The 13,601-nt window shown below is 41.7% G+C and overlaps 1 protein-coding gene across 1 annotated transcript in view; it reads right to left on the bottom strand.

Moving 5' to 3' along the window:
* cyb5r3 (cytochrome b5 reductase 3) overlaps positions 1 to 12,288 on the bottom strand; it is a 33,722-nt gene extending 21,434 nt beyond the window's left edge. The window contains exons 1-6 of the mRNA XM_084338452.1: positions 12,137 to 12,288; positions 8,977 to 9,102; positions 8,764 to 8,836; positions 7,902 to 8,008; positions 1,921 to 2,050; positions 1,563 to 1,646 (exon numbers count right to left, since the gene is read on the bottom strand). Coding sequence (XP_084194578.1) covers positions 1,563 to 1,646; positions 1,921 to 2,050; positions 7,902 to 8,008; positions 8,764 to 8,836; positions 8,977 to 9,102; positions 12,137 to 12,157 — 541 coding nt within the window. The 5' untranslated portion in view covers positions 12,158 to 12,288. The remainder of the gene's footprint in view (positions 1 to 1,562; positions 1,647 to 1,920; positions 2,051 to 7,901; positions 8,009 to 8,763; positions 8,837 to 8,976; positions 9,103 to 12,136) is intronic.
* Between the last annotated feature and the right edge of the window lie 1,313 nt (positions 12,289 to 13,601).

The following is a 13,601-nucleotide window of genomic DNA, read 5'->3' as shown; positions in this document are numbered from 1 at the left end:
TTATTGGCTGCTGTGAATATATATTCCAGGCTGATTCCCGTCCCGCGATGACTTCCATGTTGATCAGACTTCTTGCCAGCACAAGGAGCCAGCTGGCTCCGCCTCTACATATCTACAGATCCCAGGTCAGTCTAAGCGACTGACCTGCAGTTACACAGGGATAGACGATAGGGGGCGCTTTTTTCCATTCTGAGCTCCTGTAGGGGCTGGTGTACCAACGGGAGACTCGGTTGATGAAATATGAATTCAGATCGCTAATAAAACAATATTTGTCGTCGTGGGCACTCAACGGGGGGGCTGATGAAACGAGATATGTCGTCCGTGGCACTGAAAGGGTTAAGACATAGTGTATGCGTTCACAAATATGAGAGCGCTATCATTGAAGTGGGTGGTGGCATTCAACGGGGGTAAGGCACACCGCATGGCTGGTAATCAAAGTGTTAACAATTGTGTGTATTGAGCTGTACTGTACCCATTCCGCAATCTGGTAATAACATTTTCAATCAATCAATCCAATAACAACCGGTAACTTCACTGTTAGATGGCATGCTTTGTAGCAACCTGCCTCTGCAAAGGACACTGTCGCACGAAGCGATTTCACTGGATGTCCCGGACGCAATGGAAGTATGGATATATTCATAACAAATAATTTAAAAAAAGATACCGTTAACTGGAATATGTTAGTTGTTTACACAATGTTGGATTATGTAAGTGGTTTTGTTAGACGGCATGCTTTGAAGCACCGCACCTCCCAGCTGCTTCTAGACACGGAGGCAACTTCTTCTTTTTTATTTTTTACCTACTTTTTCTGCGGATGGTTGTGTGAATAAATCTTTATTATGCTTCAATTACTGTGTGTTTATTGACTGACCCTTAGATTAATCTGTCTAGTTTAGTTAGGATGTCTATTTGCTCCCATGTCTGCTTTTCTGCAGACATGGGAGAACCTTTTAACCTCCGTCTCTGTCTCAACCGGTCCCATGGAACAGCTTCATACTGCCTTCTGTCTGGCCTGCAGTGCTGAACCTTCTGAGTGGCTTCTCCTGCCCCCACGGGACATACAGCCCTGAGCTATTGTCTTGTATCTCACCCTGTATCCATACGCTTGCAGTAGTTCTATCTATTATTCAATTTTCTTATATACTATGATTCTACTGTCACCATGTATGCATATGCTCACTACATGTATTTATTGCTCCATCTCCGCCCACTACTAACATGGGAACTCTCTTTAGCTAACGTTAGTAATATCCATTTTCGTATCCATCGTTATACCTGCTGTAGACACAGCTGTGTCGTGTCTAGCCAACTTGCATGGACAAGCGCTCCACTCCCGCCTGCGATGGGCCAACGAATGATGCGATTTGTAATCATGAAGTCACAGGGAGACTGAGAGAGAGAGTGTTTTGCTCAGTCAACTTGACGACCGGCAGCTTGGCTGGTCGAATGACGTCGACGACTGACTTGTGAATGCAAGAAAAGATATTCTTTTAATATCAAAACATCAATATTAGCAAGACCGCGCAGCCCCTGCGACTTGGCTAAGGATGCTTTCATCTCACCTGTTCCCCCTGCGATCATGCCCACCTCTTTGGCCTTCTTGGTCACAGGTGCTGCCTTTTTATCCGCTTGGATGGCAAATGTCCCTGTTGACGGACAGTTACAGTATCAAATGAAGGAGCTATAGATCTGTACACTCGAATTGACCTACCTCAAGCCCTGCCCTCTTTTCTTGATCCTCCAATCGCAACGGTTGCTTCACCAAGCGTTGTGATTGGAGGATCAATAAAAGAAGGCAGGGCTTGATATAGGTCAATCAAGAGTTTTGTTCATTAACTTGTCAAATCAAACTCTGACCTCTGGATCTATAGAAACCTGTACATGATCACATCACACAAGAACAATATAAACATCCGTCACCTTTGTCGCTGTAAACCAGCAGGCCGCTGGGACCTCGGAAGTCAACAGTGTCGTTGATCTTCAGACTCTCCAGGTACTGACTCATCTTCCCACCTTCTGGAAACTTGGGGTGGACATCCTTGAAGTAGATCTGTGGATTGGAGAATGACAATATGGAAGACCTGCTATATGGACCGTAGCAACAGTTAGCACTTTAACTACGTTTCCTTAGTTATCGTTGCAGGGCCAAGGCTAAGAGAATAACCAAAGACTCTAGTCAGTCACCCAAACAACTGCCTCTTTGAACTGCTGCGGTCAACCGGAGTCTCATGGCCGGCACAGAGAGACTCAGAAGGAGCTTCTATCCCCAGGCCATCAGGATGCTCAACGACTCCATGTAACAACACACCATCTACACCAGGGGTGTCAAACTCATTTTCACAGAGGGCCACATCAGCATTATGGTTGCCCTCAAAGGGCCAAAGACCGTATAAATGTTAATGTAATGTAAAATAAATGTAGCTACACATTTACATATTGTTAAACATGGTGTTTCTGTATTTATTACTTATTCAAGTTATACATATTGCATATTCATTTGCATAAATGTAAAAATATATGTTAGCTTATGTTATTTTAACAAATAATTTTAGTTTATCAGAACCCCATATTACTCCACCAATCAATGATCAAACCATTCAAGTAAATAACAAAGAAGAATATCATCAAATACAAGCTATGACATTAAGTTTGTTCAAAACCTTTTTGTCACAGTCAAGAGGGGCAGAACTAACAACTGTGAGCTGCAAAGAACACGTGGGACAGATGTAGCAGATGTTACAAAAACAAATGGCTGCACACAACCTTGCAGAGGCCATACATCCAACTAATGGAAGATAGTTTAATTAACTTTAATTAACAGATTGCAGAATGGGTACAGTACAGTACAGCACAATACACACAATTGTTAAGGGGATGCAGACCAGAGAAAGACTTTCGACTTGTTTACATCAGGGTCCCCCATTTTCAATTCGTAATGAAATTGCTATTATGTGTCTGCATGAACACACAACTGTAACTGTACTCAAAAATAACAAAATAAGGGTTGTCTCAGTTCACAACTATATTGGTCAAGTTTTGGGTGGGACTTGTTTGAGTCCCTACAGCTTCTTATTCAATTGAGCGAGATGCTCGGTTATGTCAAACAGCCAGTTTGCATCTGACAGTTCAGACAATATTTCTTCAACCCTTTGTTACCTATTCCGCCTGGATCTTTTTTGTATTTTGGGCTGTAAAATTGTCAAAGAATGTCTGAGGAGTAAGTGCTTTTGGCTTTTTTCCTTTGTTACCTCAGATGTTCAACATACATGTATGTGTAAGAATGTGTAATAACTAAGGCTGTCAAAGTTAAAGCTTTATTAACGCATTAATCCACAATTATTTTAACACTGTTATTTTTTTAACCCAATATTAATGTAAAAAAAAAAAAAAAAAAAAAAAACGTTTTTTTTTTTTTTTTTATACCTGAGCTCTTGGGGGGCCACATCAAATGACGTGGCGGGCCGGGTAGTGCCATGTGCCAATATTAATGTAAAAAAAAAAAAAAAAAAAAAAAACGTTTTTTTTTTTTTTTTTTTTTTTTTTTTTTATACCTGAGCTCTTGGGGGGCCACATCAAATGACGTGGCGGGCCGGATTTGGCCCGCGGGCCGTGAGTTTGACACCTATGATCTACACTCACCTTAACACTCACTTCAATTAAATTAAATTATCTTTGATGACCACCCAGCCAGGCTGGTGGAATTTGATTTCAGTGCAGCATGTTACAGCATTGTTCCAACATAGAACATCACTTACAATTAGGGATGTCCCGATCACGTTTTTTTGCTCCCGATCCGATCCCGATCATGTGATTTTGAGTATCTACCGATACCGATCTTTCCCGATCCGATAAAAAAATTGTTTACTTTTTTTTTTTTTATTCAACAAACATGTTCACGTCTTAAACTCATACTGAGGCCTTAGTTTTGGTTTTAAATTGCATATCATCATTCATTTATTTATTGTCACAGAGCAGAAGAATTTAGCCAAAACAAACCAATAGTATCCAGCTGCAGAACGGCAGACCAGCCACACTCTCAAACCCAAACGCATTTCCTTTGATTTAATTAAACATCAAATGATTTATGTCAAGGATTGCAATGCCTCGTTTGAATGAAGTAAACTTTTCACCTCGATAACGTCAACATTCAGGGTGAATGTAATGTGAGAAATTGGGATACAAAAGATTTAAAATTTAAATTTAAATTTGGGTCCGAGAGTTTGGCTGTTCTGCCGTTCTGCAGCTGGATACTATTAGTTTGTTTTGGCAAAATTCTTCTGCTCTGTGTGACAATAAATAAATGAATGATGATATGCAATTTAAAACCAAAACTAAGGCCTCAGTATGAGTTTAAGACGTGAACATGGTCATGTTTGTTGAATAAAAATTTTAAAAAATGGCAGATTTTTTTTAGCCGATCCCGATCTTCGGAAAATCACGTGATCGGATCGGGACATCCCTACTTACAATACGTACATACTACATGCAGTTAAATACATAAATACATAATTACAAGACCACAATATCAAACTTTTAAAACAAACACTCACTTTGACACTACATTATATTTATCTATTATTAAAGAGATTTGCACTACATTCATACCTCATTTGCAATTGCACCTTACCTCAAAGTGTTGTACCTCATTTTCGGCATTATACCTCACTGTTTACTAATGTTTTACTACTTTAGATTGTATATTGTACTGTATAATTATTGTATATATGTATATTGTATATTCCTCTTTACTTACTTTTTTTTTTTACTCACTTTTTACTTACTTTCTTACTGTATGAAGCACACTCTCAGGGGCTCATACAGAACCAAGCATTTCACCGTAAAGTACGTGTATTTTATTTTATTTATTTTTCAAACTCACGTTTTTAGAGTTGAGAGTAAATTAGTTTGAACGTGGCCACCGGTGACGTCATCGCGGACATCGGACCCACATGTCCAGCTCCGTGAAATGATGTAGATGAAAAATAGCAACACCGTGTATTATAGGGACTGCTACCTTATAATTTCATTGAGTTGCAATTAACCCTTTCACTGCCACACGACAGAAGGTTAGCCCTTTACTATCACACAACCGACGGCGATGCTCCATCATTAGCATCATTAGCTCCGCAAATGATGCTAATGATGGAGCATCGCCGTCGGTTGTGTGATAGTAAAGGGCTAACCTTCTGTATTGTCACAGTGAAAGGGTTAACCGGCTGTCGTGTGGCAGTGAAAGGGTTAACACAGCACAAGGTATTCAACGTTTTCGGATGCGTGTGAGATTATACGTGGAAAATAAATACATTTTTGGTGAAGTGCCCCTTTAAAAACTCTGACCTCTCTCTCTCTCTCTCTCTTACTGTACAAACTCTGACCTCTCTCTCTCTCTCATACTGTACAAACTCTGACCTCTCTCTCTCTCTCTCTCATACTGTACAAACTCTGACCTATCTCTCTCTCTCTCTCTCTCTCTCATACTGTACAAACTCTGACCTATCTCTCTCTCTCTCTCTCTCATACTGTACAAACTCTGACCTCTCGCTCTCTCTCTCTCTCTCATACTGTACAAACTCTGACCTATCTCTCTCTCTCTCTCTCTCTCTCTCATACTGTACAAACTCTGACCTCTCTCTCATACTGTACAAACTCTGACCTCTCTCTCTCTCTCTCTCTCATACTGTACAAACTCTGACCTCTCTCTCATACTGTACAAACTCTGACCTCTCTCTCATACTGTACAAACTCTGACCTCTCTCTCTCTCTCTCTCTCTCTCTCTCTCTCATACTGTACAAACTCTGACCTCTCTCTCTCGCTCTCTTACTGTACAAACTCTGACCTCTCTCTCTCTCTCTCATACTGTACAAACTCTGACCTCTCTCTCTCTCTCTCTCTTACTGTACAAACTCTGACCTCTCTCTCTCTCTCTCTCTCTTACTGTACAAACTCTGACCTCTCTCTCTCTCTTACTGTACAAACTCTGACCTCTCTCTCTCTCTCTCTCTCTCTCTCATACTGTACAAACTCTGACCTCTCTCTCTCTCTCATACTGTACAAACTCTGACCTCTCTCTCTCTCTCTCTCTCATACTGTACAAACTCTGACCTCTCTCTCTCTCTCATACTGTACAAACTCTGACCTCTCTCTCTCTCATACTGTACAAACTCTGACCTCTCTCTCTCTCTCTCATACTGTACAAACTCTGACCTCTCTCCGTCTCTCTCTCTCTCTCTCTCTATCTCTATCTCTCATACTATACAAACTCTGACCTCTCTCCGTCTCTCTCTCTCTCTCTCTCTCTCTCTCTCTCATACTGTACAAACTCTGACCTCTCTCTCTCTCTCTCATACTGTACAAACTCTGACCTCTCTCTCTCTCTCATACTGTACAAACTCTGACCTCTCTCTCTCTCTCTCTCTCATACTGTACAAACTCTGACCTCTCTCTCTCTCTCATACTGTACAAACTCTGACCTCTCTCTCTCTCTCATACTGTACAAACTCTGACCTCTCTCTCTCTCTCATACTGTACAAACTCTGACCTCTCTCTCTCTCTCTCATACTGTACAAACTCTGACCCATCTCTCTCCATCTCTCTCTCTCATACTGTACAAACTCTGACCTATCTCTCTCCATCTCTCTCTCTCATACTGTACAAACTCTGACCTATCTCTCTCTCTCTCTCTCATACTGTACAAACTCTGACCTCTCTCTCTCTCTCTCTCATACTGTACAAACTCTGACCTCTCTCTCTCTCTCTCATACTGTACAAACTCTGACCTCTCTCTCTCTCTCTCTCTCTCTCTCTCATACTGTACAAACTCTGACCCCTCTCTCTCTCTCTCTCTCTCTCTCTCTCATACTGTACAAACTCTGACCTCTCTCTCTCTCTCTCTCATACTGTACAAACTCTGACCTCTCTCTCTCTCTCTCATACTGTACAAACTCTGACCTCTCTCTCTCTCTCTTTCCTGATCCGATCAAAAAATTAATAAAAAAAAAAAAAAAAAAATGTTTATCCCAATTTCTCACATTACATTCACCCTGAATGTTGACGTTATCCAGGTGAAAAGTTAACTTCATTCAAGCGAGGCATTGCAACCGGAGTAATCTAAAAACTCTGCCTACAACCTGGTGCTTCATGAGAGCAATGGCGCCATCGTCTGTAAAAATCAGGTGACTGCAAGTTCTGCAACTAGTGGATGTCCCTCATCCTTGACATAAATCATTTGATGTATAATTAAATCAAAGGAAATGCGTTTGTTTTGGCAAAATTCTTCTGCTCTGTGTGACAATAAATAAATGAATGATGATATGCAATTTAAACCCAAAACTAAGGCCTCAGTATGAGTTTAAGACGTGAACATGGTCATGTTTGTTGAACTAAAACATGTCAATCCCGATCTTCGGAAAATCACGTGATCGGATCGGGACATCCCTACTTTCAATGCCTTACACTGTAATGATAACTATTGACCTCAAACTATAGTCTACCCATATAACTCTATTATATATATATATATATATTTACTGTATATATATTTCCATATATGTCTGAATATACCTGCATATAATCATTTTTACATACCTGTAGATACTATATCTATACATATCCCTTACCTACTCTTACTATACCGTATGACTTACTACCATAGTGTCTTTATACCTTTATCACTGTACATAATAATACTATACATACACTGTACATACATCTGATTAGCACTATTACCAATTATATACTGTAGTTTTATATAAATCACCTGTACATTAGGTATTGCTGTTGCACTTTACTGTTACATTTGCACTCTGGTTGGATGCCAGACTCCTTTTCGTTGTACTGTATAACGGCAATACATTTGAATCCACTCTAATGTAAAACAACATGTCGTCTCTGGTCTCTGTACCTTCACCACCAGGTCCACATAGCCCACGTCGTCATCGCTGGACACCGGGGTGTACGGACGCACCACCAACTTCCCATCTATCCTCGCAGAGAGGTAGATGTGCTGCCCTGGAACGACAGGATAGATTAAACAATGAGCAATGATCCCATTAACAGTAGCTGTTTATCTTAAGTTGGTCATGTCTAAATGTTTATTAAAACACAGTGGCTATAACTGGCCACACTACATACATAGATATCAGTACATAGTATTACAAACACTACATACAAAATGTTTTAATTGATCATTTGTATTTTTCTCCAAGCACGTATGTTGTGTTGCACTTTTTGGTTTAATTCAGTCCGTTACGTTTGCAAATGGGTGTGTTATTTATCATATAAGAGTATTTTGATTATCATTACAAACAGTGGATGTGATTCAGAGACTTAACATATCTTCACTGGTCAGCTAATCTAGACACATCCATGTTATGGTGTCATTTATCCCAGAGATTCGCCATTTATGAGGGAACAATGTTACATTAAGTAATTCAGTGGCTAGCTATAACTGGCCATACTACATACATACAAGCCAGCCTCTTTGATGTGGGACCAGAGTTAAGGGCATGGCTACAAGATACGGAGTTGGACCTCTGACGTTACACGAAAGAAGTACATAGAATTACTTGCGCATTACACACTAAATGTTTAAATTCATACATTTGATTGGTGCACGTATGTTGTATTGTGTGTGGAGCTGCATGTGCTGCTGATGCCCTTCTTGGCCCAGTCTCTCTTGAAAAAGATATTTGAATTTCAATGGGACCCAACACGAGTAAATTAATGAATACATGTAAAAAAAGATTTAAATAAAATAAACTAACCAACAGGGAGGCCAAGCACCTGTTCTGGGGAGCGCAGAGCGAAGCGAAACTTCCTTGTGTCATGGCTGACAATCTGGAAAAGAAGCAAGCAAATCAATGAGCACACACACACACACACAGTCCAACGCAGATCCAATGAACCATAAAAACAATAAGATTAAGTAAAAAATAATGTATTCCCAGTTCCACTGTACATTAAAACGGTGTTGGTACCTGTTTGTCCAGCAGCCGCAGGGCGTACTTGATGCTGGGGTCCTCTAGAGTGATGGCTGGTTTCCTCTTCCCAAACAAAAGTCTGAAGACCAGGTTGATGATGCCGTCGATCCCGCTACGAAGAAGCTGTGATTAAGTTAAAGAAAACTGCAAATGAGCACATTCAAATGGATAATATCACCTTGATTGAACTAAGAGTGGATGAGGTAGTGCATCAATAAAAACAGGTGTGTTATTAGGCTCCCTGGGGAAGGCTGGTTATTAGGCTCTGGGTTTACCCAAGATACTGAATATTCACTTATGGGAAAACACTGTTTTATCACAAGGACTGACAGTAAGAAGCATTTTGTATAAAAGTATTCTGTACTTCTGTATGACAACTATTAAAGAAACTTGAAACTTGAAACTCTAGTGTATCAGTAGCACCGCTAACGCTAGCTCAATGCAGTTTGTGTACAGCATGGCTGTCAAGCCCATAGCAGACGTGTTTGAATTTCCGGTCAAGGAATTTTCAAAGTAAAGGTCTTAAATCAAAAGCATTTAAATATTATATACAGTGCTACCAGTCTACATCATTCTCGCATGGTGAGCACCACTTAGTAACAGTCTTCCATTTGTCTCCACACTGGTTGTTATTTTTAAGCCAATGCAGTTCGTTCCACCATTGTGGGACAAGGACTGAGAATAGGCGGCTTCTCTTTGATGACCCTCCCGGAGCTCGGATAGGAGTAGGTCTGAGGCGGCCAGAAGATGCAGAGCGGAGGGGTCTTGAGGGTGTGTAGTTAGAGACCATGACCGGAGGTAGGCGGGAGCAGTTCCCTTTGCCAGGTTGAGGGCCTAGAAGCGGATTCGTGCAGCAATGGGGAGCCAGTGCAGGTCCCTAAGAAGTGGGGTGACATGGGCCGACTTCGGTAGGTTTGAGATCAGGCGGGCCGCTGCGTTTTGAAGAGGCTTGGTGGCAGTGGCCGGGAGGCATGAATACTTTCCCTAAGGTGGTTGTCGGTTTGCGGGATCCGATTGGCCACTGACGTTTCTGGTCATGTGACATGTGCGGCCAATCGTGTGACGGCAAGTTCTTTCACTGGTTAAGCTTAGGCACTCGAAGTTGGTTAAGGTTAGAGTTAGTCTTAGAGCAGGGCGATAGAACGCCAGCCCTGATTCCAAACTCTAACCTTAACCAACTTTGAAAGAGTCGCCTAAGCTTATAACCAGTGATAAACTAGGCGTTAGGTAGTTTGCAGGCTGTTAGACCCGGAAATTGGCGGAGAACTTGCCATCTCACGATTGGCGCACATGTCACATGACCAGAAACGTCAGTGGCCAATCAGATTGCGCAAACCGAACGCGGAAGGACAACCACCTTAGGGAAAGTATTCACGCGGCCGGGAGGCCAGCGAGCAGTGCGTTGCAGTAGTCGAGGCGGGAGATGACCGTTGATTGGACGAGCAGTTGGGTGGCTTCTCTTGTCAGGAAGGGGCGGATCCTTCTGACGTTGCTCAGGAGGAATCGGCAGGTTCTGGTTGTCGCTGCGATGTGAGCAGAGAAGTTCAACTGGTCGTCGAGGACAACACCAAGGTTCCCACCATTGATATGCATAGTTCCTAATTGGTAACGTTTGCCAATTCCTATTTTCCTATAAATATTGACATATTGGCTATTATCACTGTCAATTCATTGAGAACAATTCCTCTCTGTGCGTTCAGTAGAAAGCTATACCAAAAACAGACATAGCCTACTTTACTTGTCCTGGACAATAGGACAAGCCTTAATGTCAAGCCCTGAACATGCATTTATCCATTATGTCTGGAAATTACCATGTAGACAAAAAACAAGGAATGCAGTGGCCAATAGTAGTAGACTGTGTAAAACTGTCACAGACCCAGCAGGACCATTAGTGTGTGGAGGAATAACATTGTGAATAGTTTGAGAAATCAAGTGTCACTGTTCAGTGAAATGAATTGAATGCAGACTTGGCCGCTTTTATTTTGTAGGCGCAATTATCAAACCGGAAATTATATTACTGCCATTGCTGATCATTTTGGTCTATGGGGAAAGCACCGACGGTGTGGTGCCTCTAGCACGCAAACACGATTGGGGGGGATGCAGGGGATGCAAGTTATGCATTATGTTACGCTAGCTAGCTCGGGTGTTTGAGATGTTGTTATTAGTGTGAAATGTGTTTCTAGTTTCAAATACTTTTATTAATTAAATGCTTAAACAGTTGTTCGGCTCGGTCTCACGACTGGTGGAGGTGCAGGTCGTGAATGAATGAATGAAAACTTTATCAGATTGCAGAATGGGTACAATACAGTACGGCTCAATACATACAATTGTTAAGGGGATGCAGACCAGAGAAAGACGTTTGTCGTCAACACTTAACAGACACCTTGTTACTCATCTAACAACCACTGCGTCTACTAACTAACTAACTAACAACCACTGCTTGATGGAAGTCGCTGGGAGCGTTGCCATGCCAATTCCAAAAGCATGAGTCATTCTGCCTGAATAACTAGGAGAACATGAGTCATATGGCGGTGAGTCAACCTCCTCCGTGACTGTGCTGCACCGAGTGGAGCCACAGTCACTCGCTCCTCGATAGGAAACCAACCCATGTTGACCCTGAAGGACTGGTTCTGACCGAACAGTTCGTTCTACAAGAATCACAGAGATGTTTCAAAGGTGCTCCCAGCTGCAGGAGGGTCTCGGACAGAGATACGGGATGGTTTGACAGCTCTGCGTTGCTGATAAACATGTTAAATATTGTTTTATAAACCGGTCAACGCTGCATTATTTCCGGCGTTGGCTGCCTGGTTGTGATCACAGCGCATGCGCATCGTGCACCCAACGCCGGAAATAATGCAGCGTTGACCAGTTTATAAAACAATATTTAAAGTGTTTATCAGCAACGCCGAGCTGTCAAACCATCCCGTATCTCTGTCCGAGACCCTCGTGCAGCTGGGAGCACCTTTGACACGTCTCTGTGATTCTTGTAGAACGAACGGTTCGGTCAGAACCAGTGCTTCAGGGTCAACACGGGTTGGTCTCCTATCGAGGAGCAAGTGACTGTGGACAAGTGACATTTGTTAGCAAACGTTAATTTAGCTACGACACGGCAATGGCAACACGAACGCCTTCTCATTTTGACGAGTTATATACTCACACCAATGATGTAGGACAGCATCTTCGTGTCGGACTCTGTAGAAGTAGTATAAAGTTATTATTATTATAGTAGTGTGCAGAACGAGCCGCGGTCTGAGTCTTCTCGCCCCAAGTAACGTTGTTGCCAAACGGTGAGCTGTCAAACAAACTAGCTGTGCGCGCGCAGCCACACGCGTCTACTTCCGCATTGCGAGCCTGGATTTGTTTCAGCTTAAAAGTTGACCACGACCTTCAAAATAAAAGCATTTGGAGACATGATCTGCTCTACTTGGAATTGATTGATTGATTGATTGATTGATTGATTGAAATCTTTATTAACAGATAGTGTTAAGGGAATGCAGACCAGAGGCAGAGAAAGACTTTCGTCTTGTTTACATCAGGGTCCCCCATTTTCAATTCATAGTGACATTTATGACATACACAATATACAGATACACATATACAAATGGAATCTAATCATCTAATCTAAACTAATGATGACATTTATGACAGATATGCAGTACTGTTACATTGAACACGATCAGACAATCAACTTCTGTTTTCAAATGGGTTGTTATCATATATGAGTATTTTGATTATCATTACAAACAGTGGATGTGATTCAGAGACTGGACATGTCTTCACTGGCCTCCTGACTGCTCCCCTACTGGACTCTGTATCTGTTACTGTTACCGTGGTTTTATGTCCTGCGTAACTATTCATACTGTTGCTTATTCCTGTGGTTCTTTGTTTCTCTGTTCATTTGTTTTGCTCATTGTCAGCGTATTTGGGTTTTTGAAAAGCGCTTTATAAATAAAATGTATTATTATTATTATTATTATTATTATTATTATTATTATTATTATTATTATAGACACATTCATTTTGTGGTGTGATTTATCCCAGAAACTCGCCATTTCTGAGGGAATGATGTTACCGTCCTCTTTAATAATTCACATTATTTAATGTGAATTCATTAACATCCAATGAATCTGAAACGGAAAATGTAGAATATTATACATAAATACCCCCCCCCCCCCTCGCCCCCAAACACACACACACACGCATGCACGCACACACACACACACACACACACACACACACACACACGTGCACACACACACACACACACACACACACACACACGTGCACACACGTGCACACACACACACGTGCGCACACACACACACACACACACACACACACACACACACACACACACCAAACAAACAATAGCTTAGCCAGTGCACACCTAGATGAGAGCTACAGCTGGCCAGAGGAGAGCACCCCTCTCAGCCAAAGCTAATTAAACCCACACGTAATTCGTATTAATGTTTTTACTATTAAACCTATTTTGAACAGAAGATATGTCTACGATATCATTGATGAGTCCGGTTCCACCACAATACTAATTCAGTTTGGAGTCTGAACATCAGGGCCGGCCATTCTGTTGTTTCCTTTTAAAACCTCTAGATGGCAGCAATGAC

This window comes from Notolepis coatsorum (genome assembly GCF_963971535.1).
Source record: "Notolepis coatsorum genome assembly, contig: SUPER_15_unloc_1, whole genome shotgun sequence".
NCBI lineage: Eukaryota > Metazoa > Chordata > Actinopteri > Aulopiformes > Paralepididae > Notolepis > Notolepis coatsorum.
Note: the sequence above shows the minus strand (reverse complement) of the source record. Positions and strands in the feature narration are given on the sequence as shown.